General features: G+C 41.9%; 1 protein-coding gene across 2 annotated transcripts in view; it reads left to right on the top strand.

Annotated features, from left to right (window-relative positions):
* Positions 1-20,429, top strand: part of DCAF1 (DDB1 and CUL4 associated factor 1) — a 49,058-nt gene that overhangs the window by 12,841 nt on the left and 15,788 nt on the right. For both annotated transcript variants that reach the window (XR_004242326.1, XM_032120644.1), the window contains exons 6-22: positions 148-285; positions 1,108-1,611; positions 2,784-2,885; positions 4,014-4,172; positions 5,447-5,626; positions 6,478-6,687; positions 7,855-8,024; positions 9,180-9,304; positions 10,353-11,613; positions 12,511-12,709; positions 13,382-13,464; positions 14,254-14,338; positions 15,744-15,977; positions 16,522-16,615; positions 17,075-17,179; positions 17,870-17,943; positions 18,865-18,969. Coding sequence is in view for 1 of the 2 variants with exons in the window: in XM_032120644.1 (XP_031976535.1) it covers positions 148-285; positions 1,108-1,611; positions 2,784-2,885; positions 4,014-4,172; positions 5,447-5,626; positions 6,478-6,687; positions 7,855-8,024; positions 9,180-9,304; positions 10,353-11,613; positions 12,511-12,709; positions 13,382-13,464; positions 14,254-14,338; positions 15,744-15,977; positions 16,522-16,615; positions 17,075-17,179; positions 17,870-17,943; positions 18,865-18,969 (3,828 nt within the window). In the remaining variant the exon portion in view is untranslated. The remainder of the gene's footprint in view (positions 1-147; positions 286-1,107; positions 1,612-2,783; positions 2,886-4,013; positions 4,173-5,446; positions 5,627-6,477; positions 6,688-7,854; positions 8,025-9,179; positions 9,305-10,352; positions 11,614-12,510; positions 12,710-13,381; positions 13,465-14,253; positions 14,339-15,743; positions 15,978-16,521; positions 16,616-17,074; positions 17,180-17,869; positions 17,944-18,864; positions 18,970-20,429) is intronic.

The following is a 20,429-nucleotide window of genomic DNA, read 5'->3' as shown; positions in this document are numbered from 1 at the left end:
TTATTCATTACATGCTTGGTAGGAAATACAGCCTGGTCATTACTAGAGATAAGAGAGAATTCATCCCAACAGGTGCTTTCACTGGGACTGAGAAGTTACAGATAAAATGTAGCTGTTGGAACTGGGTTCTTGCTTTCTCCCTTCTAGGAAGGCATAGTTGAAAATCTCTTTAAGTGGGCACGAGAGGCTGATCAGCCACTAAGGACATACGCAACGGGACTGTTGGGAGGAGCTATGGAAAACCAGGACATTGCTGCAAATTACAGGGATGAGAACTCACAATTGGTAATGATCTCTCAATCACTTTCCCTTTGTGGAGTAGTTACCTCTTTTTAGTTTTTATTTATGGGGAGCTCACATTCATGGGTTAATGAGTCTTACAGTGGTTGTAATACTGTCTGTAAGAGTCATGGTTTCCATCCTTTCCTGACTGAGTTGGAGCATGCAGCCTGCTTATTCTGTTAACAGCAGTTGTATTCTAAATGCTAATGGAAACCTAAGAAGTCAAATACTTTACTTTTTAATGAGACTCATATTCATACCTTCCTTAAAGAAGAATTTTCAGAAGCTTTACATCTGTAACTATTGCACGTTGTGATTTGCCCACCAGACAGAGGTTTTAAAATGAAAGGTAAGTCAACATGGAGACAACTATGATGAAATTGTGATGACTTGTCTTCTAAACATTAAAAGTAAAAGCATGACCTTTGGTTTTGTGGAACTGCAATTTACCAAAACTGCTGCTTCCAAAGGGAATGTTGCCTTTATTTCAGGCTGGGCAGAGATGGTGGAAGGATGCTGCAAGCTGGTATGTGGTTCTGTTAGCACCAATATAGCTCATCTGTTCCTAAAGGCTTTCCAGCCACTTCCTTCTCACGGGAGACATGGTGCTGATATTTTAGAATGAAAGTAGCTGTAGCAAAATGGATTTGAGTTCTCTCACTCACTTTGAAATTATTTCTCTGGGCAAATGTACACCACAGCATACTCATATAATACTTTATGCTGTTGAGTGGGTTATATGATGATAACAAAAAATATGGCTGAGGTGAGTTGCATGATCAAAGCAAGGAATGTGTTCTCATGAGTGCTGCTTTTCTGAAACAGGTGGCTCTGGTGCTTCGTCGGCTACGAGAGTTGCAGGTCACTGAAATGACCACAAAACAGGAAAACAAGCGCCCCAGTCCTCGGAAAGTGCCATCAGATCCTCTGCTGCCCCTTGATGAAGAGGCTGTGGATATGGATTATGGGGAGATGACAGTAGATGGAGAGCAAGAGGAAGTTTCTGGTGATATGGAGATCTCCTTTCATCTTGATTCAAGTCATAAGACCAGTAGCAGAGTAAACTCTGCTACAAAGCTAGATGATGGGGGACTGAGAAAACACAAATCAGGGAAACAGCACGAAAGAGACGGCTTCCGGAAGGCCAAGCAGAAGCTGGGCTTCTCCACCTCGGAACCAGAGCGGATGTTTGTTGAACTGTCCAACAGCAGCTGGTCAGAAATGTCCCCGTGGGTGATTGGCACTAATTACACTCTTTACCCCTTGACTCCTGCCATAGAGCAGAGGCTGATTCTTCAGTACCTGACTCCCTTGGGGGAGTACCAAGAGGTGAGCATATGAAGGTGGGAGGAAGCACTCTGTGCTCTAATTCTCCATACAAAGCTGAGTGGCATTGTGGGGGAAAATTGGCAGAACTGTTATATCACACTCTGATATCTCCTGTCATGATTAAGATTGGTAACTTTTCCTGAGTTGTTGATGGCTTTTAAATTGATGAAGTCATTAGTTTGAATATTACTTGGTGGGTAATACTCAAACCTGAACCTAGCAGATGTGTGGTCTGGTAGTTGGAGCATGGCCTTGGGGATTTTGTCCCATGTTCCTGTTGAATTTGGTGCTTGCTTACATGACACTTTGTTTGAAATGCAGACACTTTTCCTGTTTCCTATGGGGGATATGATAGATTCCTGCAAGTAAAAGTCTAAGGAAATAACTTGAAATTGTAAATGAAGTGGTTTGTGTAACCTCTGTGGTAGTTTTGAGAAGTGGCAGGGCCCATGTTATGCAGATGCTTTTGAAAACTGATATTACTTAAATGGACAAAATAACGTGGCTGTGTCAGATTTACCAAAGTGTGTTTCCATTTTTCTTTTTTTTTTCTTTTTTTCTTTTTTTCCTTTTTTTTTTTTTTTTTTTTTTGTGGTTTACTTTTATTTGTAACAGAACAAAGCAACACAGTTTTGCTTTGTGATCGATGTTGTGTGTGCACATGTGTGCCTTGCTTCTGTGAGAGCCAGAGAAACCATTACCTCCTAACACCCTGCATGCTGACTGGATTGCTTCATATGCCAGCAATGATAGGCTATAAAAATAGGAATTACTAGCATGAAGGTGTTACAAAGAACAGTGAAAAGGGTTTTGGTTTGTTGCCCTGCTCTCTTGTTTTTTCTGTTCAGTTGTTGGGTAGTTGTCTTTGCACAGATGGAAGGTGGAGCCTCTCTCCGGGGTGGTATCTGTGTGGACTTCCATAGCCGCACTTGAAGGACAGTCTTAAGATTTCCGTGTGGCAGCTGCCATGCACCTTGCTGCAGTCAGCAGATGTATTACAAGAGGTCTGTTAACCTTTATTGCTTCCTATGGATGGAGCTGGTTACCACTGACCTCTCATAACAGGTATCTGCTAATAGGGGAAAACTGGGGGTTTGAGAGAGTATAAACCAAAAGAGACCTTGTAATTCTCATGAAACATTCAGCTAGTGTCCCGTTTTTGTTTTTCTCAGCTGCTACCCATCTTTATGCAACTGGGATCAAGGGAGTTGATGATGTACTACATTGATTTGAAGCGAACCAACGATGTGCTGCTCACTTTTGAAGCCCTTAAGGTAAATTACTTTCATAATACATAAAATATACCATAAACATTGTAGAAACATTGAATATATGCTTGCTGTGTGTCAAAGGCAAGTGCTTATCTTCTTTAGGCCTGTGTCTGGGATTGGAGTTGGCTTTCACTCAACTTGAATGCATTGCAGTTTTGTTTTTTTTAAGTGTCAGGCACTTAAAATGAAAAAACAGTAAAGGAAGGAGGGAATAAAAAGATCTTAATTGTTCAGGAAGAGCCATTAAGTTCACCTTTCATCTGCCTATTTGAAGATGATAAAAATTCCTTTTTCTGTTAAATGGTTGTATTCCTGCTGCCCTTAGATAGCATTCCCGAGTTATTCCACTGCCTGCCATCTCAAAGGACAATTGAGAGCGGTAAGGAGCATAAACATCTTACTCCCAGAAGCCTCAGCATGACATTGCTGAGCTCAGTGGTTGAAATACTAATTTTGTGTGAGTCATCTTTAAGGTTACCTCCCCAAGGTAAAAAGCCCCACAAAATAACCTTATTCAAGCCAAACCTGCAGTGCAGCAGCACAAGCTAAACTTTTCTGTGCATTCTTTCTGTCCTTCACTTTATTTTGAAGGAGCAATGTTCCTATAGAAGCTGTAGGTTACTTCACTTGGGGGTAGAGTGGGGTTTACAGTGGTTCTTACTGTTTCCTCTTAAAGTGTAGGTGATACAGACAAGCAGTGTGCAGTACACTTCAGTGCAGCTGCAGGCTTCCCTTTAATTGCCTTTACACTTCATTTTGTAAAATTCCTTGTGTCAGCAATATGTCATAATCGAAATATGAATGGAAATTTAAATAATCATCAGTGATAATAGAAAGTGAGTGAATTTGATGACAATAGAAAGACCTTAAGGTAGCCTGTTGGATAATTTCTGAGTTGCTCTGCTTTTCTTGTATTTCTTTCACAAGATGTGTAAAAAAGTGGTAGTGCCTCTTTTGCTTTTGTCATTGGGATAAATGCTACATTCTGGATTAAATGTGATGGGAGGAGGAAATGAGATGGACAAAGCACAGAGCACTTGCTTTTTCTGCTCTCTGTTTTTCTGTGGGATGGGGATGGAATTGATGACAGTTTGAAGAATCCCAGTCTAATCTGCTTTTATCCTTCCTTAGCATTTGGCATCATTGCTGCTGCACAACAAGTTTGCAACAGAGTTTGTTGCTCATGGAGGAGTGCAAAAGTTGCTGGAGATTCCTCGTCCTTCCATGGCAGCAACAGGAGTGTCCATGTGTTTGTATTACTTGTCGTACAATCAAGATGCAATGGAGAGGGTAAGAGTCCTTCTTGTACTGTAACTGCAGTGATTCCCATCATTTCTTAGTGTTCCTACCTGTGTTCAAACAGTGAATAAACATCTAAGCTTAAAAGCAAATTTATATGGATGACTGATATATGCAGAGGCATTAGGAGGTATATGAATAATAGTGTATTGTTCTAAGGTGTGTATGTGAATAACAGTGTATTGTTTCAAGGGTGTGGATTTCAGTTCCTAGGGAATTAACTGAAGACCTTGTCAGCATTGTCTCAATACTTTAATCACCCTTTTCATTCTATTCTTCCCTCTTTCTCTCAAAAAATCCAAACAAAAACCTCCTTCATTCTCATTTGCCTTTCTTTTCCTGTCTGTTCCAATGGACTCCTCCACCTGAGGTTGTTTTTCTCCATGCATGGTTCCAGATATTCTGCCAGATGTTATCCCAGTATGTACAGATACCAGGTAGAGCAGGTGTCTGTGGTACATTTTGGATTTCAGAGGAAGCCAGCTTCAAGGTAGTCCATGCCAAGCCTCCGGTTTGAAGCTGGTAGCACTGTATTCTGTGAGTACATCCAACACCAGCAGAGAAAAGATGGATAGCTCTGCTAACTTGGCACACAGCAGCTGGTGCCAGCACTTCAGCTCTGTGCTGTTGCTCTTGGCACTGACCCTGGCAGAGGGTTCCCAGTTCCTGCTCAGTAGAAGTTAACAGGCTTATGCAAAGGTGCAGTTCTGAGCTCATGGTCTGCACGTTTCAGAGGCATGGTCTGAGAACAGGAAAAGACCAGCTCAGTTGTCTGTTTCCAAAGAAGAGTCAGGCTTTACACTTGCATTTGATGATCCTTGCAATTCCCCTAGGTTTCAGTGCTGCCAGAGTTTGCTAGAACCTCAACATAGCATGTGGTACTGTTACACTGAGCAGAATTTTTATTTCTTCAGTGAAAACCTGTCTGCCTCTAGCATAGCATTCTTTGGATTTGTGGAAGTGGTACAGAGAAGGACTCTCTGGAATTGTGCTACACTAAGACTGCTGTGTTCATTGTGCTTTGCTCTGGGAATGGACCAATTTCTAGTCCTACATTACCAAATCATACCCTTTATTAGTCTTAACAGCAGCTTTTTTTTACTGGTTTGGAAATGGGACTTTTTGTTTCATGTCTCAGATATCCCAAGTCAAGCTGGGAATAACTGATACTTGTCCTCTGCTTCTCAAAGAGTCTTCATTCTCCTTGGAATTCTCTTCAGCAATCTCTTTGAAGTCCTCCTCAAGAACGTTCTTTTGCTTTCTAGGTGTGCATGCACCCCCATAATGTGCTTTCAGACGTAGTGAACTATACCTTGTGGCTGATGGAGTGCTCCCACGCCTCGGGCTGCTGCCATGCCACCATGTTCTTCTCCATTTGCTTCTCCTTCCGTGCTGTCCTGGAGCTCTTTGACAGGCACGATGGGCTGCGACGTCTGGTTAACCTGGTAAGGGCTGTGGCTTTAAGCAGGGAACAGGGGTTTAGTGTCAGGTTTTGCACCCTGTAAGTGCAACTGTGGAGTTTTGTTCTTTTGTTTAGTTTTGCTCGGGGTTTTTCCTCCTCAGTTCCCAAGAGATGGAGAGGTGGGTTGAGTTTTCTAAGCAACACGTGCATGCATCCTTTTATCTTTATTATTTTTATTTTTATTATTATGATTATTGTCTAGAGACTTGCTACCCTTTGGGAGCTTTTTGGCGCAAGTCCTGCGTTAAGCAATACTCATTCAGACAGTTGTGGCTTAGTGGTAGTCAAAATGTTTCTTACCACTCCACATACACTTGCACCCTGTTGGATGTGGATAAATGCAGCCTTGTTCCAGGAGGGGAATAGCTGTGTGCGTGCTGCAGTAACCACGGTAGCTTCTGGGCACAGGTGACACTGCTCATGTACAAAAGCTGCAATGTCTGCAGGGTGTTGCTGTGCACTCCTGCAGCTTGGCTGTGTCTGACTCAGGGACATCAATGCTGCAGGGTGCTAGCACAATGTATGATGCTGTATTATGCCTAATAGTATTCGGCACAACACTGCCTCCAGACCTACACTGATGTGACTTCTGCATTTGTGTCTTCATAGATAGTGGAGGAGAGGGCATGGTTCCATTTAGGCTATTTACCCATGCAGAGACCCTTTTCTGTTCTGCTCTGACCCTTTTGTCAGCTCTCAGTGTGCTTCTATGTTGTGTACAGCAAAGGCAGTGTCTTTGGGTTTGGTACGAGAGCAGCTGAGAGGTGTAGGTGCTTTTTTCCTGGAGACTGGGCTGATGAAACTTCTTTTTCCACACCCAACCTCTTTCTGAAGATAAGCACTCTGGAGATCTTAAACCTGGAAGACCAAGGAGCCCTCCTGAGTGATGATGAGATCTTTGCCAGTCGCCAGACAGGGAAGCACACCTGCATGGCACTGCGTCGGTACTTTGAGGCTCACCTCGCCATCAAACTGGAGCAGGTGAAGCAGTCGCTGCAGCGCACTGAGGGCGGCATCCTGGTCCATCCACAGCCCCCCTACAAGGTGAGGAGCACATTGCAAGCTTTTCACATGGTGGTTCCATTTCTCAGTTGAATCCAAGCTGCAGACATATGTAGATACCCTTCGAAGCCAGTGCAATAACTAGGCAGGCTGCAATTATTTTTTTTGTACTTTTTTCCTGTTGTGTGGAATGGAACTGCAGTAGGAAAATACATAGGAGCCCTTGAGGTTTGTCTGAATTACATTTGATTAAGGCTCCTGCTCATGTGCTGTGGTTCCCTTTCCATCTCTCAAAAACTCAAAGGCAAGTTGTTTTTGATACTTGCGGGGTTTTCTATGCTGTGAATCTCTGAAAGGACAAAATCCGTATGTGTATAGAGGTGCATAGTGTTGAAAAACTTGGAAATAAGTTTGATTTGATAAACTGAAATGTCTTTTGGACACCACTGGTTTTAGAAATTACCTGTGATATCCAGATAGATAATAATCCATAGTCTTGGCCATGATTTTTTTTCCTGATTTCTCCCTGCAAAGCTGGTTTGTTGGTTGTTTTGGTTTTGTTTGTTTGTTGGAGTTTTTTTAAACTGGAATTTATGGCTGCTTGTTTTGAAAGAGCACATTCACCTGTGGTTTCTGATTTAATTTATGATGTTTTTCTAGAGGAACTGAAATAAGAAAATATAAGGGTGCAGAAATCACTTGTTTTCCATAAATAAAGAAATGTATATAAGCTGTTGTTTTCTCATGTAATTAAAAAATATTGAAAGGCAAACTTACTAGGATTTTCTTTTTTTTATTCAGTATGTTTTGTAGTCAAAACTTAGAAACTGTAATTGAATATTTTTAGCAACCTTTTTAATATTTTAGCACAAGTGTATATTGAATGATGGTGTAGTAACTACTAGATTAGTAGCTTAAAAGCAGAGTAGAATTTTAATTTAATGTAATTTTTCCTCTTAAATTGGCTTAAGCTTTCTAAGACTGTAAAGAAACTTAAAGGATATTTTCCTGAAGCTTATTATTGTATATTGTAGTGACAGTTGCTGTATTCTTTTATAACTGGGGAATAAACCAGAAAGTAAGTACTTAATCTGCAAGACAGTGGTAGTCTAATCTTGCAGATGCAGTTTTCAGTTAAATCCCAGCAGTGGGGGATTTGATGTGCAAGTTTGTAACCCTTTTGATCTAATGGTGTCCCTTTTCTTGCAGGCCTGCTCCTATACTCATGAGCAGATTGTAGAGATGATGGAGTTTCTGATTGAGTACGGTCCAGCACAGCTCTACTGGGAGCCAGCAGAGGTTTTTCTCAAATTGTCTTGTGTCCAGCTCATGCTTCAACTCATTTCCATTGCCTGCAACTGGAAGACGTACTATGCAAGGTGAGCTGTTTGCTGTAGTGCTCTATTTGAGTGCAGCACTTGTGGCTCTTGGGCAGAACATTACATTTCCAGATTTTCTGCCCTGATAGTGTTTGAAACAGGCACATGCTGGTTAGTGCTGTTAGGGCCTGTGCTGGGGCCACACAGTGCTTATGGAAGTTAACTCTGGGGAAAGCAGGACTAAAATGTTGAGGTAGAGAGAGGGATATCAAGACATTTCTGAGGAGCCAGAATGCCTCAGGCCTTTGATTACTATGACACTGATTTCTCAGGAAAGCTTCATCACAGGTCTGTGCCTCTTTCTATCTGTCTCAAAATTTGTTTACTTTTTTGTTAAGAGAGAGGCTAGAAAATGTTCCATGGAGAGGGTGAAATCAAGACCTATCTTAATGCCGGAATGAGGTGGACCAGGGCTCCCGCCTCCTTATTTCTGCTGCCTACAGGAGCTCCTTGCTTAACTTAACTTGAAAGCCTTTGAAATCTGTTTTGCAGTTCCCTGCCTCCCTCCCTCTCAGGTTGCACTCTCCTGGGTAGTTTGTGTTCTCTTGTTTCTTTCTTTCTGCAGCTGTTTCCTAATTGCTACCTGGGTTAACTCCTACCTTTCCACACAGGTGATAGATCTTCTCTTCTTTGCATTGTTCTGCTCTCTCACCTCCTGTTGAACATCCCTTTTCACCTTCCACACACCTGTGTCTCTCTTAAACTGGAGCCTAAATTGGTATCTTTTGACTATCAGAGTTGTCTGGTTTGCTGCTAAATAGTTGCCCTTGACTTCAGAAGAACTTCCTAGTTAACTGGTGACAGAGTATTTGAGACAGCAGTGTTTCTAGATGTAGATTTAGATTAGATTTAGAAGCTTAATTTAGAATGCTTTCGATAGTAAGTCTTAACATTCTTATTTTTATAAATACAAAATTACAGTGCTTTTAGGAGCCTGTGGGATAAATGTTGGCAGACTGCAGGCAGTGGTGTGCATGTGAGCACTGCCTTCTGTGGAGACCAGCCCATTTCATTCTAAAATCAAAAGGCCCCATGCAGCAGGTGTGACTGATTTACTTCAATTTGTTGGAGTAGAGTAAATTGAATGCTATTTGATGTTATTGAAACAACTCCGTACATGCAATTCTAAGAAGTTCTTCTGTTGCTGTCTTCCAGGAATGACACAGTACGGTATGCTTTGGATGTACTGGCCATCCTGACTGTAGTTCCTAAAATCCAGTTGCAACTGGCAGAACCTGTGGATGTGTTAGATGAAGCTGGATCTACTGTTTCCACTGTGGGTAAGCTGAATACAGTCCTGATGACATACACATTCATCAGTTGTCTTCTGCTACATGGGTTTTGGCTGGCTATTCCTCGCCTACAGTGAGACAAGGGTTAAAAGAATTCATGTACTCAGAGTTACTGTCAAGGATGCAAATAAATGGGAGAGTGCACTGTGGTTAAAATGGTGTCATGATTAGCATGATTAGGTTGGGTTACATGTTTAGAGGCAGGTCTTTCTCTTGCACTTGTTTTCAAGAGCTCATTAAATACAGGTAGAGGCAAATCTACTTTTATAATGGGATTATTAGGTTTCCTCAGTTTCCCAGAAATTTAGGTCTCCTGAGGATATGGCATTCGGGAGTATGGGAGAGGAACAATTATTGCTGTGTGAGTTATGCTGCAACTGGTTGCCTCCAGGTTCAGCATGTAAATGAGTGAGATGTGCCTGGATCAGATCCAAGGCTTCTGCTTTAACTGGAGCCTCACTTTTCTTTTTAAGAAAATGAAAATAAAGGGCAGGCAGGGTACTAGATACAGGCAAAAGACAATTTCTTTTGCACAAAGACTCTGTAGGCAAATACCAATTCTGTGAGGGTTTTGATCTTCTGAAGCAGAAACTAACAGGAATTCTGTGGGGGAAAAAAAGTAACCCTAAAATTTCTTTTTTGCTTGATTCCTTTTGGAAGTTGTTATATGATTACTTTGTTTTCAATGACTTGGTGTCTTGTATAGGAGAGTTGCTCTCTGCAGTAAGAATCAGAGCATATCTGTGCATCTTGCTCTGGTCTGGATACCTTAGATTTTTTTACTCCTGGGGTGTGCTTGATCTGAGAGATTGTATGACACTACCTACTGATGATGAAGTGGAGGAACAGCAGTGCAGGAAAACATTTTGCTAGGGAGGTAGAAGAATATGTCTTAGATTAGTTAGCAGAACTTCAGGAACTTCCAGAATTAAGGGAAATTTTCTTCAGATTTGTTGGACAACTCCCCTACTTGTCTGATCAACTTGTGTAAGATACATTTTGGAGTATTGAAGAAACTATTTATTTCCCTCACTAGGTATTAGTATCATCCTTGGAGTTGCTGAGGGTGAGTTTTTCATCCATGATGCTGAGATTCAGAAATCAGCCCTTCAGATCATCATCAACTGTGTGTGTGGCCCAGATAATCGGATCTCCAGCATCGGGAAATTCATCTCTGGAACTCCTCGTCGAAAGCTTCCTCAGGCCCCCAAGAGCAGTGAGCACACGTTAGCCAAGATGTGGAATGTGGTGCAGTCCAACAATGGCATCAAGGTGCTGCTGTCGTTGCTGTCTGTGAAGATGCCGATCACTGATGCAGATCAGATCCGGGCACTGGCCTGCAAAGCCCTGGTGGGGCTGTCGCGCAGTAGCACCGTCCGGCAGATTATCAGCAAGCTGCCCCTGTTCAGCAGCTGTCAGATCCAGCAGCTGATGAAGGAGCCGGTGCTGCAGGACAAGCGCAGCGAGCACGTGAAGTTCTGCAAATACGCTGCCGAGCTCATCGAGCGCGTCTCAGGGAAGCCCCTGCTCATCGGCACGGACGTCTCGCTGGCTCGGCTGCAGAAGGCGGATGTGGTGGCCCAGTCGAGGATCACATTTCCTGAGAAGGAGCTGCTGCTGCTGATCCGGAACCATCTCATCTCTAAGGGCCTCGGGGAAACTGCGTCTGTCCTTACAAAAGAGGCTGACCTGCCCATGACTGCAGCATCTCACTCCTCTGCCTTCACCCCTGTTGCGGCCGCTGCCTCTCCGGTGACTCTGCCTCGCACTCCTCGCATAGCTAACGGCATCTCAGCCCGTTTGAGTAGCCACACTGCTGTAGGTTCCACTGCCACCTCTGTCCATGCTCAGGCAAGGCCGTCTGCATCCCAAGGTCCACCTGCCCTTCCAGGCCCTTCTTATGCCAGCAACTCTCCTCTGATTGGCAGGATTAGCTTTGTCAGGGAGAGGCCGTCTCCCTGCAACGGCAGGAAAATCAGAGTGTTGCGACAAAAATCGGACCATGGCGCCTACAGCCAGAGCCCAGCTATCAAAAAGCAGCTGGACAGACACCTTCCTTCCCCACCCACGCTGGACAGTATAATCACAGAGTACCTTAGGGAGCAGCACGCCCGCTGCAAGAACCCTGTTGCCACCTGTCCCCCTTTCTCTCTCTTTACTCCCCACCAGTGTCCTGAGCCAAAACAGAGGCGCCAGGCGCCCACTAACTTTACCTCACGGCTGACCCGCAGGGCAGCCTTTCCGAAGTACGGAGGGGTGGATGGTGGCTGCTTTGATAGACACCTTATATTTAGCAGGTAAGGAAGAAACAATGTTGTGATCCCTCTCAGGATGTACCCTGTGCCAAAAAGCATTACCTGGATTCAGGCAGTGCAGTCCCACAGTGAAGTATCCTTGGAGACAAGAGAGTTTTCATTCACAGTGACAGTGAGAGATCCTTGAAAGGCTTTTTTAGTAGTTCTGTTTGTCTTGTCCTTAGTGCTGACCCTTAGTACCCAAAGCACACTTTATTTTCAGTAGCAACACTGACTAATGAAGCTGGTAGCTCTTTGTTCTCCTTTGGAAGGTGAGTATGTAGCACCAATTTCACATGAGAGTGTAGTATAGCCTTGAGGATGGTTGGCTGACAGATGCAGGACAGTGAAAACTGTATTTTGTTCTTGCAACTGAATCATCAGCACCACCAGTTGCCTCTTTATATGGCCTTTCCTGAGGTTAAACTGGAAGGTGATGTAAAGTTTATGAAAATAAAGATGACACGTTCATGAAAGCATCTTCACAGTGAAAGCAGTGTCACCATGGGAAGCTGTGATGTCAGGAGGTTGTTTGGCTGATGTGACATCCTGTGCTAAGTGTTTCAGAACTGTTAGGAATTTTTTTGCTAGCTCTCTGTACTTACCCAGGTGTTGACGTTACAGGTTTTCCATCAATCCAACTTTGAAGATGGAGTCCAAGTGCTTCAGCTTAATGATGTGCTTTAACAGAAGTACCACATAGTGGAAAACAGACCCTAAAGATTGCAAACACTGTTGTAATACTCGAGCACTAGTCTTCAGATTGACACTTACCTTGCTCTAGAAGAAAGCTATAACTTGTACCTATGTAATATTTAAGGGCTGGATTTAATATCATCACACAGCATTTCAGTTTTGCTTCTCTCTTTTGGGTTACTCATGTATTTTTGCTTTCTCTAGGTTCCGTCCAATTTCTGTGTTCAGGGAAGCAAATGAAGATGAGAGTGGCTTTACCTGTTGCGCATTTTCTGCAAGAGAACGATTCTTAATGCTGGGTACTTGCACGGGGCAGTTGAAACTCTACAACGTGTTCAGTGGACAGGAGGAGGCCAGTTACAACTGCCATAACTCTGCCATCACGCACCTTGAGCCATCCAGGGTAAAGAATCACAGACATGTTCTGATTTTTAGGCCCTGGTATGTTTTGGGCCCATCTGGATATGTATATCTAAAATGTCCCTACTGGCTGGCCTGCAGTGCCTGTCATTGAAGTACTTGTAATAGTTGCATACTCTCACTCTTGTGAGTTCTACATTTAGGGGTTTTTTCTTCCAAGATAATATAGAAGATACACAGTGGCTATGTGTCTTCTTAAGAAATCGATATATATATCTGGAAGTAGAAGAATGCTTAAACTGGCTATTACACATTTATTTATGTGTGGGATCAGATATCAGAGTTCCTGTATCTTCCCTTTGCTGGAAAAAGAAACTTTTCAGGGGATGATTCTAGGAAGAAAGAAAAGATTTACAAGCAAAATGGACTCCATTCACAGGACATCAGAATTCAGCCATGAATGATCCTGATTTTATCTGCTGTTAACATCATAGATTAGGAATAACAGTGGGAACAAAGCTTGTCTACCAAGGGCTCTTTGTTGTACAGAGTATTAGATACCTGGATTTTATCCCTATAGGAGTAGTATTAGGCACAAACGTGTGCTCTTTAGTTTCTAAATTGATCTTGTAAGTTAAAAGCGTACAGGTAAAATATTAACCTCTGTTTTCCCTGGTATTCCTTTCCCTTCCTCCACTCCAATCTGGAAATCCAGGATGGATCTTTATTGCTGACATCTGCTACGTGGAGCCAACCTCTGTCTGCATTGTGGGGAATGAAGTCTGTCTTTGATATGAAGTAGGTACACTCTGATTCAGCTGTGGGGTGTGCTGCAGCTGGAAGAACCATTTGATACAGGAGTAAACTCTGTAAAACAGAATAGCACAGATCTCACAATGTCTCTTGTGAAAAATAAAACGTGCTCCCTTTCTTATGTTGGTATATTCCCTATTTTATTTGGTACAGAGCAAATTCTAAATTCTACTTAAAGTCCTGTTTAGTGCAAGATAGATCGGTAAAGTCACTGTTACTCCTGAAGGCAAAGAAACATGTTTGTGTTTTTATTCTCATGTTTGTAAATTGTCTTGGCAATCTTTATGTAGCCAGTTCAGAATTCAACTAGCAAGGTGGTTTGCAGGATGAAATTGTTAGACCTGGACTGCAAACTCTTTAAAACCTATTTCAGTACTTACAATTGTTCCTTCCCATAAAAAAATGGGTGAAAAACTCCTCATTTTTAAAAGGTTTGTTGTTGTCTACTTCAGTTGTAAACAACTGTTTTGGTGTGATCTGCATGGGGTCAGCTAGAGGCCTTTTTTCAGAGGAAAGGTTTAACTTCCTCAGGCTGCACGTGTTTGAATTGTTCATGGTGCCATCGATTGCTGACTTCTCCAAAGAGTGTCATGTTTATGGCAGGCCCTGTTGGTGGCAGGTCTGAATTTGCTACTGCAGTATGTTATGGTCAGTGGCAAAGGAAAGCGTTTTCTACATCTTTTCTGTTGTTGAGACCTGTGCTGGAGTTGTTGGTGTTGTTTGGGTCACATAGAATCTGCAATTCCTTGACTTTTTTACTGTCTGTATCTGCAGGCATTCCTTCCCTGATGACCACTATGTGGAGTTCAGCAAGCACTCTCAGGACAGGGTCATTGGCACAAAGGGAGACATTGCACATGTAAGTACCAGGAAAGCTCCTGGCTGTGAAGCTCTGGCAGGAATATAATTCTCCATAGGATGTTTATTAACTGATGTGAGTACTTTGATGCTCTGTGTAACTAATGAGCTTCAGAGGAAAGCTTTGAGAGTGTCAAATAACCTCTCCCTGTTCCTGAGGGTATAAACTTGACTATCTCAACCAGCTGTAGCACAAGTGTGGATGTGTTGCCTCTGGGCAAGTATCCTGAGCAATTGTAGATTCTGCTTTGTTTTATTCATTTGAGGGAGATCATGCAGGGTGTTTTTTTTCTTTTGAACTTGCTTTCTTAGTCTTACTTTTCAGTAATAGTAATAATAAGAAAGTTCCACTGTAAACAGTAGCTCAGTCAACAGCTGTGGGAAATGACCTATTACAAGTGTCCTTCTTTTGCCCTCCCCCCTGCATTTGCAGCTTACTTTTGGGTAATTTAACTTTAGCACTGTATCTTCAGAGAGTACTGTTGTAGTGCTTTGCATGAATACCTGCAAATTGGACAGACAAGGCTCAAGAGAGCTTCTGCTGCTTTGCAGGGCTAATTTGCATTTGTTATAGGCCATGTCTCTCTTGAAAGAGAATTTGCATAAAAAATTTTCATGTAATACAAGTTATTCAAATTATTTATAATTTCACATGTAACTCTGATTTGTTTAAGTAAACTCTCCATTCCTGCCCAGTTTTTAACTTGGATCTAGCCGAAAGTCAGATCAGTTTGTGTCTTGTGTTTATCTGGTAAACAGATTTGTTTTCCAGTTCTTGAGAATATTTTCCTCTGTAAGTTTGAACAAGAGCTAGACTCTGAAGGATGTTACAGATCAGATTTATCTGAGGAGATGATCGTAAACCCTTTGTGATAGTTTGAAGCCCTTTTTATATTCCCAAAGTTTCATGTGCCAAAGCTCAAAGTTGCCTTTCTGTGTAAATGCCAGGAATTTTAACTCCTTTTCTATAGTTTCTGGCTTTATTCCCCTCACTTGTGTGCTTTGGAGTTTTAATGTTTGTAAATACCATCTGCTCTGAAAGCAGTTCCATTTCTGAAATAGTTTCTGGCTAAGTGGTACCTTGTGATTGCAGCTTTCCAGTCCATTCCTCATAGTGGGGTTATTTTATTTGGAACTCATCCTGATTGTAGTGAATTATGTCAGTGAACCTGCAGTAAGCCAAGCACTGGCCAAAACTTATTGTGAGGCTTGGTTCCAGCTGTGAAAAAACTATTAAAGGACTGCTAGGAAGGGTTATTTATGGAATGCTGTCACATGAAATGGAAAAGTGAAATGGGGAGTGGGGTGATTCTGTAAGCAATCTAGAAAGGGGAACAGGGGGTGATTTTAGGCACAGGTATATTACAAATTGTGACTAATCTTTCTTTTTCTTTTTAATCTGAAAGATCTATGATATTCAGACTGGCAACAAGCTATTGACTCTGTTTAACCCAGATCTTGCCAACAACTACAAGAAGAACTGTGCCACTTTTAACCCCACTGATGACCTTGTCCTAAATGATGGTGTCCTCTGGGATGTCAGATCAGCACAAGCCATCCACAAGTTTGACAAATTCAACATGACTATCAGTGGTGTTTTCCATCCCAATGGGCTGGAGGTCATAGTCAACACTGAAATTGTATCCTTTGGCCACTGTGGTAACTGGTGCTGGGAGCTCAAGAATTGGTATGGATGAGCAAGTAGCTGTTTGCAGAGTTGTATGAATGGTCTGCTGTGTTACATGTTACATGTGGTAGCAGGAGTTTCTATCTGTGAATCAAGGAAGAGTAGGGACTGTTAGGTAGCTAATTTAAATCTAGATATTCTGCCTCTGATGTAGCCTAGAGAAAACAATACAGAGAGAGAGCAAGAGAGACTTTCTTTTCTGATACACGCTCCATGGCTGAGCTCTCAGCTCTCTTCCCATGTCCTAACAAGATCAGCCTTGAAGGTGTACTGCAGTAACCTCTCATGACTGGGAATGCCATTTTGAGTAGGAGCTTTTTCATTTTGAACACATGAAATGGAATTGTAGTGGTAGAATCCAACCCTGCTTCCACCATATTTGCAAGAGAGTGGCAATGAGGTTTCTTGAATGCAGGCAGTCAGTTCTTTGCCACTTCACTGAAAAGGAAATAGAAACTTTTAATTGTTTGTTGCTCCTTAGCCTGTGTTTTTTTCAGTGGGACCTCCGAACTTTCCATTTGTTACACACAGTACCTGCTCTGGATCAGTGTCGTGTGGTCTTCAACTATACTGGCACAGTGATGTATGGAGGTAGGACTTCTCCCCTTACATCCCTCTCGTGGGTCACCTCTTGTGAGATAAGTAGATGCTTGTTCAGTGAAATGGGAAGCTTCAGAGACTGTGTAACTCCAGGCCTTAGTGGCATGTGTGAACTGGATTTTTTCCAGGATGTTCATGCTACGTGTATTGCTGACAAAGACAGTTTTCTGTAACATCAGCAATATCACAACTAATTTGTGAGATTAAAAAGCAACCTGTTGTATAATGGCAGATCCAGTGATGCTTGAGAAAATAATTTTGTCCTCTGTATTAAGTTTTGATGATCTGTAGTATCAATAAAGGCATCTCTGGAAGAGTAGATATTAAATGGGTCTTGCCAAGCTATTAAATATAAAGAAAATTCATATCAGAGTCTAATTTGATCTGAAGCCGATTAATGGTAGTGACTAATGGAAGGCAGATTTTTGGAATAATCTTTTGTTGTTTCAGCTATGTTGCAGGCAGATGATGAGGATGACCTTCTGGAGGAGAGAATGAGAAGTCCCTTTGGCTCTTCTTTCAGGACATTTAATGCAACTGATTATAAACCTATAGGTAAGAGAGCAGCCAGTAGCTTTGTCTGGAGGTTTGAAGGTCTATTGAAAGTTTGGTTAGTAACATTCACTTCTCTTTGCATGTGTGAGAAAACAAACTGCTATATCGAAGCACAGGAGTTGGGTTTAACTCTGACATAATTTCAAGTATCATATCCCATTCAGTGTGTGACTGCCTTACTTGCTTCTGTTCTGGCTTTATTTCCTTTCTTCTTCCCAAGTAAGGCATAATCTGAGACAGTAGGTCACTTGGCCAGGATGGCATTGCTCTCATTTCACATGGGGCTCTTTTTTTAGCTCATGGAGCTAAGCTAATTGCTGCTGTGGACGTAAACAAATGTGGCTTTTGCTGTTGAAGGGAGACATAGGTCACAGCTCAGTCCCTTTTTGTTGCCACCTATTCTGAAGGATGATCTGTTGTGTACTGTGCTTAGGGAAACCGATAAATGTATTAACAAGGGAGGAGGCACCATGCAGAGCAGGTTAAGAGCTTACATGGCTGTTTTTTACAATGATCTCCAATGTTTCTATTCTTTATTACAGGTTGAATTACCTACATTCATTTCACTTCTGTTTCAGCTGTTTTTTTTCTTGTCCCAAGATGGTATTATTTGCTTTTAGACACTTCTTTTTCAGTGAGCATTAAGTAACCTGCAGTTAACCACTGAGTTTGTTCTGTGATGTTTTCCAGCTACCATAGATGTAAAGAGGAATATCTTTGACTTGTGCACAGACAGCAAGGACTGCTATCTGGCTGTCATTGAGGTAAAGCAGCTAAAATAAACTCTGGTCTCTGTAGCTGTGGTTTGAATGCACTGCTTTTGTTGTTTCTTTTTTGGAGTTCCTGCTGTTAAATTCATGTCCTAAGTAGTGGTGGTGTTTTGATGGTGCTAAAGATGCTGTTAGCTTTTTATTCTCCACCCCCTGCAGTCTTGTTTTGCTGCCTCTCATTCCTTAAATTTCCAGACACATTTGCTTCTCTTCTTCAAACTCTCCTCACTTTAATATGTACAGAGGTTTTCCTTCTCATGAGCATAAGAGAAATATGTTTTTTTCTTATTTATAGCAATGATTTCCTATTACTGCAAATTAAAATGTGCCCTGTACCAAATAACTGGGAAATGCAATCTTGCGGGGGCTTCCTGCAGAGCTTTACTGTGAATCACTCATATTGCTCCTTTTACACTTGTGTTCCTAGCAAAATCCCAGAAGCTAAGGATTTGAAGCAAAAATTACTGAGCAAAACTTCTAGTTTGTTAGGGATGCAGTTGTTTGCTCAATAATATGTTGTCAGAACCCAATTTCTTGAAGCCTGATTATGCACATGTAGTGACTAATCCTGTCAGCTTTATACTCTGTGAACCACTTGATCCCTACAGACCACAAAAGCAAGTCAAGAATTTGTAGCAGGGCTAACTTCATGTTTAACTACTGAAGTTGCAGATGACAAGGGTTGTGAGACCAAGAAAATTTTCTTTTATAGGAGTCACTGGAAATGTTACTTCAGGGAACATGGCAGGTCTTGAAACCAAAGAGACTCATTTTTAGTGCTAATTGTACTGCTGCTGGTAAATGGGAGGGAAGGATTTTGCAAATGTTTCTGTGATTGAGATCAGATGTAGCATTGAATATGACAGCTGAGCTCAATTCCTGGGGCTAACTTCTGTGTGGGCATCTCCCCTGCAGAACCAAGGCAGCATGGATGCCATGAACATGGACACGGTGTGCAGGCTCTATGAAGTGGGCCGGCAGCGGCTGGCAGAAGATGAGGAGGATGAAGAAGAAGATCAGGTGAGAAGCATAGCATTAACCTGGCTGTTCAAGAGTAGCTGTTAGCCCTCTACATGTGTTCATTTATTACCCAGAAAGTACAGAGGCCTCATTTGGCCTCACCTAATGTGAAATAGATCACTTTACTGTCAGTGTAAACTAAGACCGTGTGTGCAGAACCAGTGTGAACAGTAACTTTGTGTGCTGTAAGCTAACACAGTCATTTATAGTTTATTTATTAATTTCCTTAAGTATTCAGTCTTGATCAGAAGCTTTGCTTTTTGTTCGGCTTTTTTTTTTTTTAAAGTGTTTCAACCCCCAGTATAGACAGTAGTGCTTGAGGCTTTCCTCTTTTCAATTCCAAGTCTCATATTTGGACATAATTTATCACCAACTTCTGAAAGAGGCACAGCTTGTGACTAATTCAGTGAAACTGCACAGTACTTCCACACAGCAAAAGGTTTAAAGAATTTTAAAGAGGGCTGTAGGTTTGCACTGGGATGTGTTGGTTTTCCTTCTCAGCTGTTTGGCAACTTGACAAAAGAGCTCAGAGCTGCAGTAAGTGCCCCTCAGGGTGCAGCTGGTAGAATACACAGTAGCACAGAATGCTTACTACAGTAAAGTGAGAATTAAAATTCCACAGAATCAGTTTGTAACTTTGTGGGTGTCAGGTGTTTTCGGGTTTTTTTTGGACAGGCAAAGACCTTATGCTTCAATTTCCTAAAGATTTTAAACACATTATTCTTTGCTCTTTGGTGTCTGCATTCTAGTAAATCATACGTTTGTATTTCCTGTGAGAAAAGCTGACTTCACCTTTTTCCAAAGAATGCTAGAAGGTAATACTTTGGTGGAGTTTTTTTCTCAGACTGTATGGAGAGAGCTGGATTTGTGCTACCCTTTCTATCTCTGAATCTTCCTGTTGTTAGGTTAAAACTTGTACTTTCTAGTTCAGAAGACTGGAGAGCAGATCTCAGGAAAGAGTAATTTTCTTTGCAATGAGTTGTTGTTATTACCCTTTCCCTGTAATTCTGAAGGTAAAACAGTAGTACTCCTTTGGGTGGGAAGTGTGCTGCCCTGGCCACTGAGTGTGCTACAAGGTTGCAGCTGAAGTCTTGGTATTCTTTTGAAATCATTGGTCACTGTTTTTATCCCTGTATTGGATGGATTAAAAGAATAGAATTTCTTGGGAAGCAATGGAAAGGGAGGAGAGATTATTGCTCCTTCCTTCCTTTCTACATCCCAACCATACAGTGCTTGCCTTGGGCAATATTTACTATTTCTGTCTCCACTTCCACTGGTTTTGTTCACTTTCAGTATATTTTAGTAAACTATTTCATATTTTCTTTATAGAATCTCCAAAAATAGTTTGTAGCAGAAATGAGTTTTGCATTGTACAATGATTAACTAGCAGCTGTCAGGGCACTGCTTTGCAAAATCACTGGTAAGTGTTGACTTAAGGGAGATCTGTGTTTGTGCAAGGC

Source organism: Corvus moneduloides, chromosome 11, assembly GCF_009650955.1.
Source record: "Corvus moneduloides isolate bCorMon1 chromosome 11, bCorMon1.pri, whole genome shotgun sequence".
Classification (NCBI taxonomy): Eukaryota; Metazoa; Chordata; class Aves; order Passeriformes; family Corvidae; genus Corvus; species Corvus moneduloides.
Note: the sequence above shows the minus strand (reverse complement) of the source record. Positions and strands in the feature narration are given on the sequence as shown.